Source organism: Mizuhopecten yessoensis, unplaced genomic scaffold (genome assembly GCF_002113885.1).
Source record: "Mizuhopecten yessoensis strain PY_sf001 unplaced genomic scaffold, ASM211388v2 scaffold8841, whole genome shotgun sequence".
NCBI lineage: Eukaryota > Metazoa > Mollusca > Bivalvia > Pectinida > Pectinidae > Mizuhopecten > Mizuhopecten yessoensis.
Window position 1 is genome coordinate 1,267,753 of NW_018407749.1, and position 22,361 is coordinate 1,290,113.

The 22,361-nt window shown below is 34.4% G+C and overlaps 1 protein-coding gene across 1 annotated transcript; it reads right to left on the reverse strand.

Annotated features, from left to right (window-relative positions):
• Positions 1 to 1,054: 1,054 nt before the first annotated feature.
• On the reverse strand, positions 1,055 to 21,609 carry LOC110456748 (lysosomal alpha-mannosidase-like). Its single transcript, XM_021507679.1, has 26 exons — positions 21,430 to 21,609; positions 20,965 to 21,067; positions 19,917 to 20,090; positions 18,636 to 18,829; positions 18,209 to 18,317; positions 17,907 to 18,004; positions 17,535 to 17,606; positions 17,241 to 17,357; positions 15,955 to 16,155; positions 15,258 to 15,330; positions 14,253 to 14,292; positions 12,865 to 12,934; positions 12,273 to 12,395; positions 11,792 to 11,908; positions 11,146 to 11,275; positions 10,708 to 10,793; positions 9,902 to 10,123; positions 9,449 to 9,567; positions 8,742 to 8,843; positions 8,149 to 8,236; positions 7,094 to 7,180; positions 6,178 to 6,268; positions 5,802 to 5,947; positions 4,954 to 5,127; positions 2,701 to 2,815; positions 1,055 to 1,337 (listed from the first exon to the last, which is right to left on the reverse strand). Exons 1-26 carry the CDS (start codon positions 21,517 to 21,519, stop codon positions 1,237 to 1,239), a joined length of 3,042 nt encoding a protein of 1,013 aa, XP_021363354.1. The 5' UTR covers positions 21,520 to 21,609; the 3' UTR covers positions 1,055 to 1,236.
• Positions 21,610 to 22,361: the final 752 nt, after the last annotated feature.

Below are 22,361 nucleotides of genomic sequence, written 5' to 3' on the forward strand. Positions count from 1 at the left end.
TTTAATTCAAAAGAAAAAATACCGTCGTAACAATGACGTCGAGCGCAGGTTTGGAACATGTTGTGGTTTATTTTTGCAACAGCTGGTTAAAATTAACCTGAATATTACCTTAATTTGAAAAAACTATTAAACTTGATATAAAGTATGAATAAGAATCCCTCGGTAACAGACTTAACGCGTACAAGGCATGCCAAAAATGTAAAATATCATTATTTCTTGACAGCATGAATGATTAACTTTATTTTTATAAACATGCTTACATAATAGTTAATTTTAGATAGTTGTACGCGATAGAAAAGGATTAGAAAACCATTATTATTTGTTTGTTTTGACTATATATTCTGTAAAATATCTGAGTTTTCAAATGCATTTGTTATTTTTAAACCAAATCAATGATATTTCCATAACCCAATCGGTTTTATTTGACATTATATCACAATGATATTTGACACCTGATAAGCCGACGTTCCCGATATTTATTTATTTTGATGAAAGAAATTTAAGTATTATGTAACCAAACTGAAACGCCCTTTAGAACTATTAGAATGCCCTTTCTATTTCGTTATGTTTAGTAACTTAAACCTTATACAAACAAGGGTGTGTTAAAGTTGTTTTGTATTAAAAGGTGTGATACATGTGTCATCGAGCTGTGCTACCGGGAAGCATATACAGCAAGCATTTATTGTGATGTAATTTTCTGAATTAAACCAAATTCTTGAATAGCTAGTCACGTTCATAAACGGGATGAAAATATAATGATGTAAACTCTCGATTTGCACCTGATGATTATAATATATTCACCTGTAAAATAGATAATAATATGTTACAAGAAATGTCCCGAAATATAACACATTCACATACAATGTAGAAGCTTCGGCGAATTACTGCCATCTGCTGCTTTTTGTTTTCTCTTTCTTCCGGATATTGGTTTGAAATAGTGATCGCATATTATGTTTACCCCATAATTCAATTCACCACGACATGAAACTTACCACTATAATATTCAATAGGTAAATCAACTCAAAATGATGTTCATTACTAAAACAAACACTTATTAGTAGTATTATATAAAGTTTATTAATATGTCAAGAGAAAAGTAAAAGGAGATTACAAATATGTGCTTTGTCTATTTTAATTCACTCAATACACGCTAAATGTTTCTGGCGACCATGTCTGCTAGAAATATTTCAAATTGCAATGTCAACATAATGGTGCAACTTGTGGTGATAAATGACATCAAGTCCTACTTTTGATCTGTACTTGGTATGTCCGGATCTGCATTGGCGTTAGTTTGACAACAAGACTGTCTGTTTGGTCCGTTGGTAACACTGGAGCGTCTGTAACGAAAAGAATCTCGTATAGATGCATTTATGTAAAATCTGTATTAGATAACGCAGCATCCACCCTAACAAACCGTGTTGAGAGGTATATGGTCTCACCTCCCTGACATGTAAGATAGCGGGATCCTTTGGTAATATATATTGTAGGATCCCGGTAAAACCAGTGTTATAGACAGTTGGTTTGTGGTATACAATCTTTCAGAATGTCACAGTATGTCGTTAAAATCAGGTGTCGATAAAAAAATAGGATTATCATCTATATACTACCTTATACCACCTAGCGGTAGCATGATAAATTCATTATCATTAGTTGTCAGTATGAGAAAAAGTTGAGAACGATTTGAGAATAACTTGAGAATAACTTGAGAACGGATTTTCCCATTCTCCAGCACTTGGGAACGCATTTTCTCATTCTCCATCACTTGAGAACGTATTTTCTCATTTTCCAGCTCTTGGGAACGTATTTTCTCATTCTCCAGCACTTGGGAACGTATTTTCTCATTCTCCAGCACTTGAGAACGTATTTTCTCATTCTCCAGCACTTGGGAACGTATTTTCTCATTCTCCAGCACTTGGGAACGTATTTTCTCATTCTCCAGCACTTGAGAACGTATTTTCCCATTCTCCAGCACTCGGGAACGTATTTTCTCATTCTCCAGCACTTGGGAACGTATTTTCTCATTCTCCAGCACTTGGGAACGTATTTTCTCATTCTCCAGCACTCGGGAACGTATTTTCTCATTCTCCAGCACTTGAGAATGTATTTTCTCAAAATGTTCTCATTGCTCGCACGTAGTTAAAATCTTGAGTCCACCTGCGGTGGCGTCTCGATTTTATCCACGTGCTCGCGATGAAAAAAAATGTTCTCCTGACAAACACTGAAAATACAGCGTGATAATCTATAGTTATGAATTACGTTAAATACAAAAATTGTCACAAATTGGTTGTTTCTAGAATATGTGTAATTTGTGTGACTCTCGTATGTAATATAAATCATACGATATGAAAATTATTTCGTTGTTTTTACGTGTTATTAACAGCTGTTGTCATTTAAGGACGATCCATGTTTTTGTGGAGGAGGAATTACGGAGTGCCAGGAGAGAAAAAAAACCCGACATGCTGTCAGTACCTGGCGACTGGTGCACGAACACCTCAAACCCGCGACCCAGTGGTGGAAGGCTAGTGATCGCATACGGTCAGACGCCTTAACCACCTGGCCACTGAGGCCCTTCTACCCGAAGACATATACAATACATATTTCAATATACAAATACTTAACAGTGACTCTTTCTATTCTCTGAGAATATCATCAAGATACTTTAGGTAAATGTGTAAATAGATATGCTGAGATTTACGCTACCATTCATGTTGACGTCGGTCGTGTTCCACTGAAGTCTGTGAAGATCCGACAAAGCCATATTAGCTCCCAGCGTTAATTCTGTCACCGAATCCACAGTGAATGTCACAAACAGACCCTGTTTAAGTAAATGTAAGGGAAAATGAAATGACATGACATAAACAGTCCACCGATGATCCACCGATAAGAACAGCATGTGAAACTTTATCAAATAACAAATGTAATTGGGTGATACCATAAGATTTAATTATGTGTATTAGTCTTTTCGTATAGGAAAGAGGCCTTTACAAAAAGACAAACAAACAAAACCAACAAAAGTAAACCGTAAATTGAACGCCAAATTAATATAACTAGGGCAAAAATATCAAAAAGAGAGCATTCACATGAAACCGTTCTTAAGGATAGGCGATTTCTGCTTCATCGACAACACCCGCTATGTACATCTACGTCGAATCCAAGTAACAAATTTGCATATGCCCGCTAAGCAACGAAATATGAGTGAAAACTGCAGGCAACACCCTCTCCTCTGCTAAATACTTGGACGATCATCCTGCCTTCCCCCTCTGTTTAGAATTCAACTCAGCTGTAACTTACATACACATATCGGTAATTTATCTGAAAGATCAAGTGAAGGAGATTGTCAAGTCTTGATTAATAGAATCATCGCTTACCTTGAGGGTGTGATGATGAAATATCCCCGCCGAGGGGCGATGGATTTTGAATGTCTAACTCGAGGCTCTGCCGAGGGTTAGACAACCAATAAAATCACCCCGAGGGTTGGAGATTTCTGTTACACCCTTAACGTAGGGAATGGTTATTTTTCTCCAATCCTATTACTTCAGTCAAAACTCCACCGACAGTAGTCTGCCATGTTTGTAAAATGAAACACACATGTAGGGTATACATATCGTCATTTACTTATGTTGACGTCACAATTACCGGTGACACATTTTAATGACGTCACAATTAAACAATAGCTAATCGGCACGAGGCTATCTCCCCCTAGGAGATGACAAGTTGATCTTTCCCGGATAAAATGGGATGCACACCTGTGAAGGGTGGGAGAAAAGCTCTTCAGCCTCATATGAAAAACAACATTCACAATAATAGGGAATCAGTTTGTTCGAATAGGAATATCTACAGTTTTACTGGCAATTCAAGCCGCCTAATCTTAACAAAGATAATATCAAACAGGCACTCAATCATTCTAACTATTCATCCTCAGTTTTCCACAGATATGCTAAAAAATTGTTTACATCTTCGTTCGCCTTTCTTGGAAAAAAATCTATCATAACAAGGTCACTTTCAAATGAGGAAAACAAATAATTTTACCTTTAAAATGGTTATAAGAATAGAAGCAGGATGTTTGCGACCGGTGATCAAACGCCTCTTTTTAGGACTCGGACAACGTAACCAGACAATCAGTAAAGTGTTCTTTACGATTGCAATCCCTATCTAAAATTTATTCACGTTAAATGCAATGCATTTGAGCAATTTAAAGGTGTAATGCTGATAGATGTTTTATTAAAAACAATTATTTACAGATATGTAACTTTTGAAAAAAAATAAAGTTTGAGTATATTTTATTTAATATGCAATGGCAGCTTCACACGTTAGGGGTGTTTTTGGCCCGCTTCACCGGTTTGGCTCTATACACTTCCGGTTCTCGAAAACAGAAGCTTGTACCGCTCTTTTATGCTATTAAAACCTGTCGAAAATGCCTTTTGAAGCCTTTGTTAGGTATGCATCTTTGAATCTAGACTTTTTGCACTAGTGTTGAGCTTCAAATATTTAAGATATTAGCTAAAAAACTAAGTTATCACATATACAAATGATGTGGTTGTGCGAGTGCTTTGAGTTAGGTAAAGTTGCGAAATCAAATACAAACAAGGCAGGTTTGTACCTTATCATCAATAGATATTTGGAAAGATTGTATAATAGAAGCGTGATGAGCTAGTATTTCGTTTTTTGAAACATTGACAAATGTCAAGGAAGGGTTTCCGAGGTTATCAAGCAAGGCTACTTCTTTTTGTAAGCATGATATTTCATAATGTTTGCAGTCATAGTTTGCGTGTAAACACAACTAAATACTTATAATAATGCAGATTGTTGAGTGCGGTTTGGATAAAATCGTGGAAGAAAACTACAAAATTGTGTTTTGTTTTTATTTTGAAGTTAAAGCCCTGAATTCTTTTTTGAATGATTGATGTGATAGTAAAACAAGGACAGTATAAAAATAAAAATAGACAAACGCACCTGGAGGTTGACTGTTGCATCCTTCGATAACTGTGAATGTTCACCGTTCTCAAATATATGCTCCAGTCGTATGATATAGGGTTGTGACGAGGAGGGGACAGCGCCCGGCCCTCCCCATTGCTCGAGTGTCAGCAAGTGTACATTGGCAGGTAGGGTATAATTAATGCCTGACCACTGTAAAAAAATGCCATAGGACAATGTAATGAATAATTTGTCGTTAATGTAAGCAAATATCTCAGATGATAAAACTAACCATAAGCATACAAGAAACGGATAGTTACTTATTTTCTTTAGGTAGTCATTGATACATATATAGATTTATTTTATTTCTTATTCAATGAAGAACCTTTTTTCTTTCTTTTTTCTTTTGCTTTCAATTCAACAATTTTATTTAAGATGGTATGTGAATCGGATTGAACATCATGCTACGCCTATCAACTATCTTCTTGATAAGTTTGTACATGTCGCCTCGAAAAATAGATTAAAGTAACGTAACAATCGAAAAAAAAACATCTGGTTGGATATTTCAATACTTTAAAGCTACGTGGATATCATTAATACAATACTTATATTTTAACTGTGAGATGGATCGGAATAACATAAGGAAAACTCATGGACAACACAATTATTACTGAACATCATGAATTACCACAGATATAAAACCAATTTTACATATAAATTATCAATGTGAGAAGCAAATACATGAATATTAATAAAATATTGACCTGATCGACTGTAACGTATATTTTAGTGATGCGTCTCCTCTATTTATTCCGAGAGTAATGACATACTTTCAAAGACGTCTTTCTTATTAGATGGAAAAAGTATGATATATTATGTTTTTTAACCTGTGTTTGAAAGTACTTGGTCCAGTTGGTATACTTCATAACATAAGGAATGAACGACAGTGAGGGTGCCATATACAAACGCAGCGCCATTTTGCGGTGAAATGCAGCCGATTCCTCGAATCCTCCAAGGAAGACGTAATGTTTACCTGTTTTAGAGAAGTTGTATAATATCAAAATATTGCTTGTGATTGAATGTATTTCGACATTTCGGAACATTAACAATTGCAAATAATATTTTTCAATGTAACTTTTACACAGGGAATTTTGGGTGGATTTTAAAATGGCGCATCAGTATGTACCGTTAGAGATTGATACATGCATGTATATATCGTAATTATATTTGAATATCTTCAGGGATGATTGGCATCTACGGTACCTCTGACGACTAGCCCTTTATGGTCAAGACCCGTCTCATTAAGGGGTTCTCCGACACCGAGTCCATCATCATACAACAGTCTCCGGTGTACCTGTAAATGTGATGTATTAAAATAACGAGGAATTGATATCGAGATGTAATAGCACAATTTATTGAATTATTATCACTGTAACCACAATAACTTTTATCCCAACAAATTGCATGTTTTTGGATGTTGCAGGTTTATTTAGTACAAACATATGAATATTTTATCAGTTACGTAAATATCCAACTAAGCTTGATAAACAAATATATATAAAACCAACAATTAGTAGACTTTGTCCGGCTAAACAAATAATCAAATATCGTCAAACAACTCTGATCTAATTCGACGCTATGAAACTGTCACGTGATTATACCGCCATCATTGAAGTCATTTTTGGGAAGGCTCTCTTCCAACCAAGTAGTTGGGATAAACAGTAAACGAAATTTAATAAATAAATAATTGTACACACTTCAGTATGAAATACACTTCACTCGTATTTCGGAATAGTAAAATACTAACTATAGTGCTTAGCACTCGAGAACATTGAATAGTGCTGGGTTTTTTTGTTTTGTTTTTTTGGGTTTTTTTATCGGTCATATCACATGTTGTCTATATATCGATATTACAATATGTTCCCTCTGAGTCTCACATCGCTTCTATCATCAAATTTTTATTTCTGTCAATGAATTGATATTCGATTACGATAGTTATGGATATACTCAATTTAACATTGAACACTAATTTGTTGTTTGCATAATAATATTTTACCTCTGAGCCTCACATCGCTTCTATATTTAATTGTCATTTCTGTCAACGAATTAATAATCAATTACGTCAGTTACTGATATGCTGAATTGAACACTAATTTGTTTTTTTAAGTTATGACCTTACCATCAGTTGAATACCTCCATCGATGATGCTACTGCCTCCCTGACTCCTATCGGTAAGAACCGTCAACTGGATACCCAGCGCCTCGTCCTGTCACCAGTTCACAAAAAAAGTAGAAACAAAGCTGCTATTTAACAAAGGAGAACGTAATATTGACGAATCGGCTTTTGAATTTAAAATACGTTATTAGGTTATTTTCATGGTTAATGGGCACATGAACCAAACGAAACAACAAGACATAGGAATGAGTGTAACTATACAGAAATAACATATTTCCCGATGATTGTGACGAAGACCGTAACCTGCTTCTTTGAAACCATATTTTTGTAAATTTTCCGTCAGCAGTCGACAACTACTTCATAGGCGATAGCGTTTGAATGCTGAATTAGCTAAGACATGATCACACTGGAGGTTGGGAGCAAGGGGAGTGCTACTATGAGATTGAAAATTTACGATCGGAAACCACTTATCGTACACTTCATAAGTACGTCGTCCCTGTTGGTCATGTTGTAAGTAGCGATCGAGATCAAATCTAATGTAGAAGACAGGGTAGTGCTCTTGATCCTAATTCTAAAAGGATGTATATGATATATTTCTTGTACTTCAAATATTAATTCAACTTATGTACTTTATACCTATTTATTATGTGGAATTCTTTAAATTAACGTATTTTTGAGGGTTTCTTTTTCCGTATAATTTCGCTGTCACCTCAGTACCGATTGATGTCTTTTGTTGTAATAATTCAGCGATAATGGTTGTTTTACTGAGTTAAATATAAAAGTATTATTGTATTGTTAATTCAATGTAAAATTACTGATATGCTGTAATAAAAAAACAACAACAACATAATATTAAATAGTGCCTCTGTATAATATTAGTTTTAAAAATACCTATTATCACAATTGTTAGTGTAGCATCACTTTCTCAATGGTTTCTTATAGTTTAACAATAAGCAGTGATATACATCACTCCTTTTAACTATTATGATGTATCATCTCGGTACACTGACATTGCAAATAACAAAATATAATAGAACAATGTAAAAGGCACGGTCTTACCTTCACATAAATGCGGCTGTTAACAGGATAGAAGTTTCCAGCAATGGGTTCCGTCTGTTTCAAAAGCCAAGTGGCTCGCTCATTCCGTCTTGTTGTTCGAATTTAGATAAAACAATTTACACATTACACTACTGGGTTTGTCAATGAAATTGTGTCATTTATACCCGTAACTTGTTGCAATGTATAATTATTTGTCATTAAATATTTAACAAATAGCACGTCTAATACTATCTGTTATTAAATCTTATGCAGTGGAAGGGAGATAAATCTAAATGTTTTACGATCAGTACCCATGTGAATTCCCTGCCCATTTTGATTTTTTTATTGATTTAACTCTATAACAATATCTGTTACTTAAGTAATTTTACTCGTGCAACTTTCTTACCATGGACACTTATACTTCAGTCAATGAACGTATATCATGATATCAATATCTTGGAATTGTTCGATATGTTCAGCTAACGTACAAGTTATTAAATAGTAATTTTCTCATTCAAGATTATTAATGTTTAAGTTAAAAACGCATTCCGGATTATATTTTGGCAATATATTTGTTAGTAATGCCTAGATATTCATGTAGCGTACAAACTTACTGTCGTTTTAGGATCTCCCGGCCATTAGCATCAGTGTAAAAGGATCCCTTTGTGTCCAGCGTGGAAAGGAACGCAGATGCCACCTCCTTTCCAACACCGTCACTATATCATAACGTTACAATCAAGTATTCAGTTGGACGGTTAAGTGTGAAAATAACCGTTATTTGTCTCAGTAGAACGTATCAATTTTATATTCACTGTAAAACCTTTATATTTCACTAGAAGTTTTCATTCAGATATATTCATTGATTAAATCAACATGCTACATTCTGTTTCAACTGATGAAATGTTTCGCAGGCTTTATTTACATAAGATGTGCACTATTTAATATGTCAAATCAGCATTATTTCTGACCTTCCCATTAATCTATACATAGTCTAAGTTAATTGTGTAACCTATTTCCCTTATAATTAATAACATATTAATATTTCATCACAATAAAATATTGAATAAGCATGGTATCGACCATATTTTGATGACTTGTAATTTTACCTATCGATAGGTAATATCATTTAAACGAATTGCAGCCAAACCAGAAGTCGGTCGTCCCAAAAGCATATGAGTAAATATGTCGATAAACTTGTAAAGATATATGAGGATATCGATATACAATGAAAGAGGGTAATTAATATGTGCCTTTTTAATATGACTTTCCCAGTATTTTATTTTTCGGGTGTGGGGACAGAGTTGGTTCTAGAATGACTTACGCAATTGGAATTGGCCCGACTGTCCACTCGAACTCGGCATGCATCTCACCCTCATACAGACGGATAACTTGTGTTACCCATGGAGAGAAAGTTTGGTGTACTTCCTGAACAACCCTCCCCTGAAAAAATAAATCTGCCATTATGAATCGTACATCTTAAAACTGTTAAAACCTCAAAATTACATTATACTGAAAAAACTTGAAGCTGCCATTATGAGTCGTACATTTTAAAACTGTTTCAACCTCAAAAATAATTTTGTATTGAAATAAATTAAAGCAGCCTTGTGAGTCGCACGTGTTTAAACTGTGATTATTTTTTTGATTTTTTTGGCAATATTCAAATAATTAATTGTTCAAATATTTTATCAAAATCATTGATGATACTTTTCATTGAACAACAGCAAAAAACATATATAGAAATAAAAAAAATAAAAAACGGAGGAGAAAAACTTACCTCTCTCACGTAGGACTTCTCAAATTGCTTGCTTTTGAATGCTTTTGTACTGTTTGGCCTAAAAACGTATGCACCTGATGCCTGAAAGATGTCTTCGGTGTTGTTGCCTGTATGCCCTTGGTAGCAGTAAAAGCCTTGTTGCAGGCCTATCTCTATATCACTGTTGAGGTTTCGCATTCTCTTCAGACGCCCATTGGTGCCATCGAATGTCAGGCTGACGTGCTGGAATAAAATGTTCCTTTTATGGACGTTGGAAACGCTATTTTCTCATTTAATAACAAAAAAGCAATTTATTATTTTAATCAGGACTTGTTTGTTTTTTACAAACCGAACCTTTCCTCTAATACAGTGGACATGTATGATCAGATAAACATGTACTCTTTGCCGGAAAAATGTTTGCAATTGAATTTCGTGCTTTTCGCTCTCTGTAATGAGGGCGAATTTATCATGACAGGGAATATTTTAAACCAGCATATGATACACAGTTAAAGAGCAAAATAAACACCTGGCGAATTTAGATTCTACCAGCCAATGGCGAACATAAAGTATGTGCTCTCACATTCCTCATAAGTACTTACTTCGATATAACACTCCAAAAAGATGAAGATCACAACATTTGTTTCATATAAGCAAAAGCTCGGGAGAGCGTATCTATAATTATATCTAGCTATTCTATATTGCATTTCAGAAGTTGGATATTAATATAGTTCTGTATTGATATATACGACATATCATTTGTTTTCACAAACATGTCAATTTCAAATTGTTCTTCTACACGTCGGAATGAATGGTTGGTGACTGCTTACCTCATTTTTCAAGACTGTATCCGTACCTTCTTTGTTCTTTATCAACCTCTTTTTGCTGGTAGTTTGTGCAAACTTTACTCGTGCCTCTATCAAAGAAGAAAAATCAAACAATTCACTTTCCGGAATAACAACATTCAGTTTTTGAAAATTAATTGAAGTAATAATAAATTCTACAAGTTGTAGTTCGCTTTAGGGAAGGAACCTTCAAACAGCTTAAATTTTAGCTAAAATATGATTTTGTACAGATTTACTTGGATTTATTGCAATTTTTATTTTTGTGAACTCTGTTAGATTCTTAGATCATGATAAATGCAGAGGACTTAAGTCAATTATTCAAATGACAAAAAAATTCAAGTGCAGAGAAGTATTCTATATATTAAATATCAAACATATTTATATTAACTAGATTAAAGTAAAAAAATGTACAAGCAAACTCACTGTTACTCTTTTTAATGAAGTAGACACTGAATCCAAGAGCGGGGACACTTGTTTTGAACACCAGTTCATTCTGAGCGATAGATCCTTGCCTTTCTGGAATACGTTTTGTATCCTTGGTCAAAGGTATTACCTTAAACAAAATATTAAATTTGTCATAATATATGAGAGTTCTAACACTGGTATTTTGTTTTATTTCATTTTTTTACTTAAAATGTAGGCAAATGTAAACTTTGGTCGCGACAAATATTTAACTACGTCCTTTATTTATGTTTAAATAAAACAACAAAGCGAATTTTAATAAAACAGTAATACAACTGAATTTTATAATGCAAAACTGTAATTGTAATGCAAAACTGACTCGAGGCAATCGGGTTGCGAAGTGGATAGCGCACACGCCTTTCAACGACATGGCCAGGTTCGATTTCCAGATCGTACATGAAAAGGTATGTGGTCATCTGCCCAACCATATTGGTGTTTCCGGGTACTCAAGGACTCTGGTTTCCTGCAATATTAAGACCCCTGTCCGCTACCATCTGGGCCAACAATAGCGATTTATATAAGTAGATTGAACTAGTTTCGCACTTGTTGGAAAAACAAAAGCTTGTTTTAAACTGATTGGTCTCTAACTTTGTTGTTTTTGGTTTACCTGTGAGGGAACACTGCTGTCATCATGCCCCTTTACTTCATATGCTTTACCAACCACAGGGATCCGGACCCATGATGTAACAGCTTGTCCTAGGGGATTATACACCGTCAATGTAAACTAAAATATAAATAAATGTAGATATAACATAACATGAAAAGGGGCGAATCGCCCTGAATATTTTACAAATTTCTTTGACTGCAGTGTCGTTATTACGTCTTTGCCCATTTTTATATGAAGCTATTATATATATTTGTAAACGTTCATACCATTTTAAGCGCATTAATTTCAAAGAATTGTTAAACAGTTTTATTGTTCAATATTTTAGTAACTGTCTGTAAATACATTCTAACGTATACCATTACAATAATTAAACACTTGCAATGCTACCAAAATTGAAATAAATGAATTGCTCTCTAACTTTTGAATTGGTAAAGGGATTTTTTTACCTTTGGATAACAGCGCAAATAATACATACACATACCTGCTTGTAGTTTTCCGTCAGTCCACAAACGCTGATGTTCAGTGAGTTACAGAACTGCTGACCTGGAGGTGACACTGATGTATTGAATGGACTTAGTTTGCCAAATGCGTCGTTGACAACTTTCTGGAATATTTGTTTACCACCATAATATGTTAAAATAAAAAATATGATTAGTTTGTATCCAAATACGATGACCATGTGTTATTAGAACGTTTAATGAAAAACGTACGTCCGTTGTATGGAATAATAATATAGAATACCAGATACTGTGAATGTGTCTGAGATTGACTCTTCAAAAATTTCCGTGGATTAATAAAAAGGTGAACCAATTGTTTTTGCGGATGTTGAATAAAACTATGATAAATGAGCCCCCTTTTTTTTTCTTTAAAACTATTTTATATGATATTTTTTTAATTTGAGAAATAGTAAGAAACTTTGAACTAGACAGATAAAGACAATGAAATAGATTAAAATGCTATCGACACCAAAAGAAATGGGTAAAACTGGAGAATTCCGACTGCTGTAATTAATATAAGTAAACTACCACATCCATTTAATGAATAACTTGTATTTACAGTATTTTTCGGGTTACCTGACACTCTGCAACACCACGTGCTAGCCTCTGTGCATAGTCATAGGCAACTGGCTGCTTTTCTGTTCCACTAAAACAACAAAGCAATGAGTTATTTTAACGGAAACATTACTTTTCTCATTTTAAAACGTGAACAATTCATTTTACAGGTAAAACTATCAATAAATTAAGAGTTGGTATATTTCTTTTTTACAGCCTTTAAATTTTGGTCATACTTCAATTCACAGAACACTATAGAGAGGCTCATTTTAATGAATAGTTTGTATTTACAGCAGTTTTCGGTTTACCTGCCACTCTGCAAAACCACGTGCATTATAATTTATTTCAAACCAGCTACAGTTGTGTATCAGGTTTCAAAAGCATCATCAACACAAGAAATACCTCAATAAGTTGACAGGACATGAAGTGTTAGACTACATTGCCTTCCATAGATTTCTATTTTCCACCAGGCTTCGCTTCGCAAATTAGTATCAAACAAAGCAGCCTAGCGTCGTGAAATAGTACAAACACAGGTAATACAGTCTAGTAAAATGTATGGATTATTAATGACAACTAATCAGCGATGCTTGTTGCTAGGTGATGAAGTCGCAAACGTGTCAAATAAAAAAAGCAAAACAGTTATTTTAAATCAGAAAAATAGAATGGTTGGAAATGTTGGTGTTGTAAAGTAGTTATTTTGTTGTCTGTGGTCTTCAGCAAGTCTGATATGTTTTGATCTGTGGTCAATAGCTTGAAGACTTGCTCACGTCAATAAATAAACAGATATATAACTGATAATTAGAAAGACTGACAGGTAGTCTAGTGCAGTTGATTCTTAATTTACACATCGGAATTTAGATACTCGAATATCACCTAAAGAGATGTCAAGTTATAGTGCCATTATGATAAAAAAATAAAAACATAGAAAGATCTTAGTTTTCTTCTATTGTCTTTTATGTTCCAGATGGAATCATATTTATTGCATATGAATTTAGATTTTGAATTTTGATAAATGGAAATATATTTTCCCCCATGGACGTATAAACCATTTACAAGTGTGTACTTACAGACAATGTTTGTTTTCAAAAATATGTCGCAAAGTTGTGAGTATATGATCTGTAGGGGTCGGTTAGAGATTATCCTGATAACGTTTACCACAAATACTGTAAAAGTGGATTTTACGTGTGGGAATGTTAGCGTAGTGACCTTTTAAACTGATTGAGGTGTGGACATTTTTTTGGCAAACATTCTTAAATATACATAATCATAGCTTATCATATGTTATCTATAATCCATATAATCTATAAATTATTGTGCCCGTGTGGATATTTTCGCGCTATCTTAATCAACGCGAAAAAAATGCGAACATTTCCACACCGCGGAAATTCTCTCTATTCAGTTTAACTTACGAAACAGCATCATGATGTTGAGCAACTCCCATCGCTTCCTCTGTAATAATTAGAAATATATTTTTTTCAAGAAAAGAATATATAAAAATTAATTCATTGATAAATGAGATAAACTAAGGCAGTATATGACAGATCGGGAACAATAAAATAGTTTCTTATTTTCGGTTAGACAATATCTATATATTTTGTAAATCTAATTGTTGTTGTTTTAGAAACATCGCCAAGATTATTAAGGGACAACAAATAAACTCTGTTAAAGACATCCAGCTTACACTATTTAGACACACCAAATCAGACACATTGTAAAGACATTCAGCATACACTCTTTAGACACACCAACTCAGACACACTGTAAAGAAATCAAGTATCTATAATATTGCGACATTATATAGGTACTATTAAGATACATCTAATATGCATTTTTTAGAAATATCCCGCATACGTTTTTATAAGACCTTAAAAAAAAAAAAAAAAAAAAAAAAATATACAACATAGCGCCCTATCTAGCAAACATAAGCCACTCTAAAGCGCTTTACAGTACATAGATATACAGTTGTTTTATACAGTCAATAAATTAGCATAAATATATTATCAATACAATATTGAGGAATTCACAGGAGCTGCCCTATCAGGCGCTAACTACTAGTCATATGCCACCTGGCTATTATATCCCTATGTATGTATGCCTGTGTGTGTGCTGGAGATGTATTGTGTTCTGTTTGTAGTGGGACCGTGCTTCCAATGGTATCATTTATAGTGCCACCTCACTTGAATGCTACAGCACAGATACCGCAACACCCACCCCAGACCATTTTATACTCCACCTGGGTTGTTGGAGTTATGTGGGCAGGAGAAAAACACTTTTTCTTAATATTCCATGCGTACGGCGACTTCGGGGATCGAACCCCGGCCGCCTGCTTGAAATGCCGGAGTGTTAACCACTCAACCAATCCGCCCATAATTTAGAGGCATAAAGCAGACATTATTGAGCAATTTTAGACTTACTGAGAATCTGGATTTCGTAAGTGCTGTTGTCGGTGTCACGAAGCATAGCAATGGCGTCCATTTGCTTACACACCTTCGATGAGGAAAAATTATGATATATCACAGAGTATTACATCATTATAACCTTGTTTAACTAAACTCTGTAAAGTTTAACCCTCTTAATCATATTTATGTTTAGTGACGTGCCGATAATCCAAATTCTGCAAAGCGTAATCTAACTTATTTAAGATATTTACACTGTTTAAAATATATTATCAACAATTTTGTACATGGTAAACGCCTTAATCAAAATCTGTATAGTATAACGTCGTTAATTAAACTTTGTTAAGTTTAGCTGAGTAAATCCATGAAGTAAATCCTTTGTAATTCTAGTTATTATCATAACATCGTTAAATTTAACTCTGGAATGGATAACCTCGTTAATGAAAACTCAGTTAAGTGTATTCTTGACACATCAATTATTTAAAGTTTAAAATTCGTGAATAAAAAGTCTGAAAAGTGGAACCAAACAAATTAAAAATCTGTATAAACTTACTTATCCATTATTTCAAAGTCTGTTCAATACATCTCTGCTAATTCAAATGTAGATATTCTTTATAACCACCATACATGCAAATCTATATTACATGTTTGCGCGTTTATTAAATCAATTCAAACTGTCGAATTAGCTGATACTGTATTTTGTGGTGTTTAGTACCTGTAAGAAGTTGTTTGTTCGCCTGACGTACTCCTTGAGCGCTGGACGACTGGAGAAGTAGCCTGTCCAGAAACTGTGAGCGCGATGAGCATACGGGAAGAAATCGTCCTCTTTTGTAGGCCAACGAATGCCCGCCTTATTGAGGCTGGACAGGTAACACGAGGGGGTGGAGTACAGCACGTTCACTTTCGATGTGTTTGACTGTAAAATATATCATAAATTAAGTCAAATTTCAGAGTAGCGAGATTTTAAAATGGCTTAATCATCAGTTGTCACCAACACATACAAACGTTAAAACAACAATAATGACTTTAGTGCACCAGACATGGCAATTTCAGTTAATAGTGTTTCTTCAGTGATAAAGTGTTATAAAATTTCTTCGAGCTTTCAGAACAGAGATATTGTGTCGGTATATGGAATGGAAAAAGGTAGAGGATCTCCCGAAGGGCATTGTAACTATCCTTTAAATGCACACGATGCTATTTTTAAATACAAACATACAATCATGACAAAACATTTGTACACATGTACTTCTACGTATTGCAATCACTTAAACATCATTACGAAAAGTATTACAGCTTAATCGTTGAGTATGCTAGTAATCAATAAATAGTATAAACATTAATATGTTTAAGTGAGCACCTACAAAACGTTAATTCACCTATGTCTGCTTGTGCTCATACATGTTCCGCATCTAGTGACTGATATTTATTTAAACCAAATTATTAATTTTCATTGAATAAGATAAACCTTCCAAAATTTGAATATATACTAACTCGAGTTAAATAACTAATACACTCAACGTTCACGAGTTATGGAACCTTTGCCATACACAATTGTCTATGGCAATGGCTAGTGATCGACATAATTGTTTTACAAACATCGGACCAAACCGCGTAAGGATATGTTTGAGATGATAAGTAAATGTTTCATGGACAAAATAACACAGCTACGTCTGTACAGCTCTATACCTAGTTTACACTATGCTTATGTATGTTGGTAGATTCTTACTAATTCTCAAGTACCGTAAAGTTAACAACATGTAATCTATGGTACTACTTGCGCATTAATATCCGTAATGGAGGAACACTTAGTCAAAGGGAAACAAGCTATAAACCGACACGTTACATATTTCGGGATTTTTTCTAATCTAAGCGACGAGACGTTGTTTGCCACTGATGTTGAACCAACCCCTCTTCCATTAAGTGGATAACATGGGCAGTTGTGATAAAAGAGACATCTTGCTTATGTGTTTACATCAAAATGAATATTAAAACGTCACTTACCTGTTTGTTGACATGTTTTATCAGCTTGTCAAGATTCTTGAACCAGGCATTCGCGCTCTGATAGTTGAAGTCACTTCCCATAGGCATGAGTACATGTTTTGTGGCATATGCGAGGGCCTGTAGTACAAATGTCGTGTAAGCATATATCATCACCTTATATACTTGTATTTGCAAATAAATAAACGGTTTCTCTGATGTGATGAAATAAAGTGTATCTTGAGCCATTCATAACATGTACGGTAAATATATCGTTTAACCAAAAAACGTAGTTATTCTTTGAATATATATACTCACCCATTCCTTGGAGGCGTTCACGAACATTTCTACCTTTTGTGGTACATTGTAGTCTTGCATGCGGTCATCGTCCTGTAAAAATAGTTAAATAAGACACAGCAAACTGAAATTCGACACAAGATAATCAAGAAATCAGGAAATGTGTTAAAATCATTTTTCAATGGTCAAGCAACCAGAGTATTGTTTTAAACTACAACATTGCAACATAAAGAACTTAATATTTAATTGAGTATTTAAATCAATTTTGTGATTTAAGACATTAAGTTTTCAGCACATTTTATTTTTGAACCGGAGCCATGTATGACTTTATCTTACGGATGCATTACATGTTTATATCACAGATAAAGCCATCATCGATGTATTCAATCTTACCATTATGGGATCATCGGAACACAGAAGATCAAAGCAGAACCCTTTAGGGGGGCCGTACCCTCTAAACAAGGCACCAGTGAATAAATCCGAAGTCTTTTCTGTGAGCAAAAAATAATAAACACTACTTTCAACTAAGGTAGTATATTATAATTTAATGCAGGTCTTCTTCAGGAGATAAAAAATGTATTATGTTTAGACTAGGAATTTATCGACGAATATTACTGCAATAGTTTATTCTTAATAAAACAATAATTAAATACTAATGTGTAACATTTTCATATAAAGAAACCAGACAATCTTACTTAGATTTGAAGGGCTCCCCTTCCACACCATCTCCATGGTCTTGGATATGGCCCTCACAAACTTATCTTGGTAGTCCAGGCGTCCAAAGAATAATCCGTCAAATCCCATCTATAAAGGAGGATATCATGCTTGTTAAAATTGACTTAAAAAATTGAAACACAAACCACAAAAGGGACATTTACGTGCGATACTGAATGATATGAATCATAACAGTAAATACACTAGAACAGAATGTAAGATTATGAAAACAAGAATAGAAATAACAAAGATATCATCTATTTGCATGCATGTATGAGAAATCCACATAAAAAGAGTTATTCTTGAATTAATATAATATATAGATATGACATATAAACAAAACTCAATTACGATTTTCTTTTCTTTTTTCGTACATTCAGCGGCAAATATTTTCATGTACTGTCTTACCTGAGCAAACAGTGAGGCCTGTTCCCGAGAGTGGCCGAAGGGGTCGATCTGCCATGCGACTCGGGGTCGACCACAATCCCCAAAGTTATGTCTGAGGAACTCGAATCCGAGGGTGTGTTGGTCTATGATGGCGTTATAGTGAGTGGAGGCCTCGTCATTCATACACCAACCACCAAGGATAAACTCCAGCTGACCTATAGATAACAGTGTAATGCAACATAACACACCAAACGTCAAAGCAAGCATTGGTAGAATTTCAAATAATATTGTATATTATAGTTGTCATTTAATTCAGCAGTTACTCTTGTCAACCTAACAATGCTAAAATAAATTGTAATCATTATATGTCTAGCGTTCAATATGTCAATATATTTGTCCACGTCCAGAAAAAAAAAACACCATAAAAAGTTACTGACAAAAGGAAAACAAAATAGTGTATATGACAACAAAAGCAAACTCATTACTTACCCCTTCAAAAGCAAAGCTCTTGAAGAGTGTCTCCTGAAAAAAACACTGTCTGAGAAAAATAAAACACCTTAACCAGCGATTCAAAGTATTCGACTTATAGCATCCATCACTCTTGTATGATGTAGACACAACAAATCTCAACCCGAGGGTAATATTTTTAAGTGTTGCTCGAGACATTGTCTGGTACTGAACTTTAAACAGCATTACCCGATGGTCTGTCGGCATTACATAGGAGTGATTTAATACTTTTCATTCAAAATTTCTTGCTAAAATATCAGATGTAACGATGAAAAAATGCAACGCACCATCATTAAGGGTACAAAACATGTGTGACAAAACATGATGCGGCTATCCTGGTCACACTGCATACAGTGATGAGGCGGAATAATATGTACGCTGTAGGTAAAGACAGATTAATATTTACCCTAGCAAAAACGGGAGTGTAGAACTGTGGCAGAAAATGTACTTACCCAAGACAACTTCTGGAAGTTACAATTTGGGAAAGTACATTTTGATGCCGACAGCACGCCTACCTATCGTTAATAGACCACATACACAACATAGTTCTCAAAGAACACCATATATAAATAATTATATTAAATCATAGCGAAGGTTCAGTCAGGCTTTTGAGATATTTGGATGCACTCTGGGTAAATGTCTTTTCATGCCGAATGTGTGTTATCCCTGCGTGTTGGTGTTATGAAATGGTATATTTCGTACTAAAATAATTACCTTCTTGACAATTTCATGTGTGATTCATGTTGATATATTATAGAGTAACTACACCATTTAATTATTTGTCCGGAACCTTACCCTGGTTGACGAGACGTTTGACGGTATGACGCATGCTGTCACCCTGCTGTCGCCACCACCTAGCGAAGAACGCCATCTCTACGTAGATAAACCTCTTGTTGGGATCTTTGATGAGCTCTGGTATGACTGCGTCTAAAATGTACTGTACTCCAGCACGCTGAATGTCGGACTTGTCTGTAATTAAACATATCAAACATGACAGGAATATATAAATGGTAAAGAAGATAAGGTTAATCACCGAAAATTTCAACCCTCCGATTAGTCATTTCAAAGACCTCATTTGAAATTCAGAATCCATATATGTAATTTGAATATATATGGAACTTATACACGAACTATTCTAAAAAAGGTAAATATCGATGTTATCTAGTCAATAATATTACATTAAGTCAGATGTCTTCATTAGAATAGTCAACTAGACTTATAACATGTCAATCTAACTTTCGTCTGCATGCTATCCCTTATTACTGACTACATTGACCTCATCCACCTCGTTGGGTATCATTTTTACAGCTAATATACAAGTTCAATATACAGCAGCTGTATACATTAGCAAATAACATATTTGAGTTCTGATAGTTAATTTTGGTCTTTGAATATGATTTATCAGGGGCTTGGATGTTTTGGTGACGAAAAAATAGATTAGGGGGCTTGTTGAACCTTAATTGAATGAATATTTATTTTAATGTTACATAGTTGAAGCCAAAAGTTAATCATTTATAACAATTTTAGTTTTTTTATAGGCGTCTTTCCCTTTTCGCTGTATTTTTACATTATGTTTGACTCTGACATGACTTTTTCATTCTTTTGGCCTTTAGTAACATAGATGAGTCTTGAATAGACGAAATTGTATCATCGTGTAGAAAGTGTTTACTTTCTAAACAAATTTTAATAGTTACATAATAAATCTTAAGGGCTAGACTTTTTATCGTTCTCTAACCTGACGTGTTTGTCAGTTAATGCATCACTCAATATGACTAGTCTTAAAATGCGATGCAATACCAAAACAATTTGTCCAATAAACAGTATTCTATAAATAGAACTTTACCTCCATAGAAGTATTGGTCGACCGTCTTTAGCCAGCCTACGTCATCATGTGTGTGGGGTACCAGATGGACATTGATCATCCCTTCCTTCACTGCATTACAGCTCTTCAATGAGATTTTAGCTTCATTATGCCATTTTGACCATACAGAAATATGTGTTTTCGCAATACAGCTTTGTGATTGGCTATGTAGAATTCAAACTTTATCGTTTCTAAATTTGTCTCTGCCAAAAAATGTACTTTGTTTCGTCTTTACCCTATTTGATTTGTTGCAAAAGTTTATGTCATTTAGATTAATTAGGACACCAAATCGATTCCGTCCAAATTGTGTTAATTTTTGTGTGGACATTCCAAACAGGTTTTTTATTTATGATTTCTACAACGAACAGTGAAAAATGGTTCTAGCTCATTTTATGAAATTATTAACAGCATTCTTAATTAACGCACGTCAGATTATATCATACTCACCTCATACCCACAGGTAGCGGCACTGTCTACAGCTTGAAGGAAGAAGACGACTAAAATACCAAAGAGAGGATAAACTGAAAGCCTAGCCATATTGATATAGCTGGTAGACTGAAAGAGTCAGTTCTCGACTAAGCTCCTCCGGCGGGGATGGTGACCTCAGACTCTGGTGCACCGAGCGTTCCTCTACTTAAAGCTACTTATACAGGGTCTTCTCGCCACATCAACAAGGGGTCAAAAGGTCAAAAAGTCGGATTGTGTACATGCAAACATTTAGCAACCTCAAAATAGGGAACATGCAAATTAAAGGGACTTTATGAAACACTTTATTGTTTTTAATAATTAATCTAAAAATTACTTTTTTCATCAAATCGGTGTTTAATTGAAATTACATTGCGGTTCGAATTTCATTATCCTGCTTTTATATCAAATTTAAACGATAAACCCTTGTTTGCCTCTCGGGCACTTCATTGGAGAGAAAATATAGGAAACAACAGTTTATAACCGCTTCAAGCCAGCGTGTGTCACGCCATATCCGGTGAAATATGATAAGTTCATTTGCTTGACACTGTGAAAATAAACAACCTGAAGATTTACAATTGTGCTATTTCCTTCCCATTTCTTAAACGCATTAAAATACATGCGAAGAAAATATCGCAAAGTGTCATCACCTAATTTTAGCCCTTAAATGTATCTGTAATGTAACACGTAATTTCAAAATGTTGCAAATGTTGCACTTTCACTGATGATAAATGCAAACATGTATAATTTGCATAAATAAAATTAATAAAACGTAATATAATGTGAATTTACAAAGTTATTAAATAAAGCACGCACGCTTTGTTTAACGGGGCATTTTAACTCAAAGTTTACCGCCTACGAGAAAATTGTATTTCAATGTCACATACCCCTTAATAACAACAAGAACTATACAA

Bases quoted from the DNA above. Each gene is read 5' to 3' on its own strand.
- LOC110456748 (XM_021507679.1), bottom strand. From the start codon at position 21,519: ATGGCTAGGCTTTCAGTTTATCCTCTCTTTGGTATTTTAGTCGTCTTC. The intron at 18,318-18,635 runs GTAAGACAGTAC...CCTCCTTTATAG, and splicing joins AGGCCTCACTGTTTGCTCAG to ATGGGATTTGACGGATTATT. The intron at 7,181-8,148 runs GTAAGACCGTGC...AACTGGTGACAG, and splicing joins ACAGCCGCATTTATGTGAAG to GACGAGGCGCTGGGTATCCA.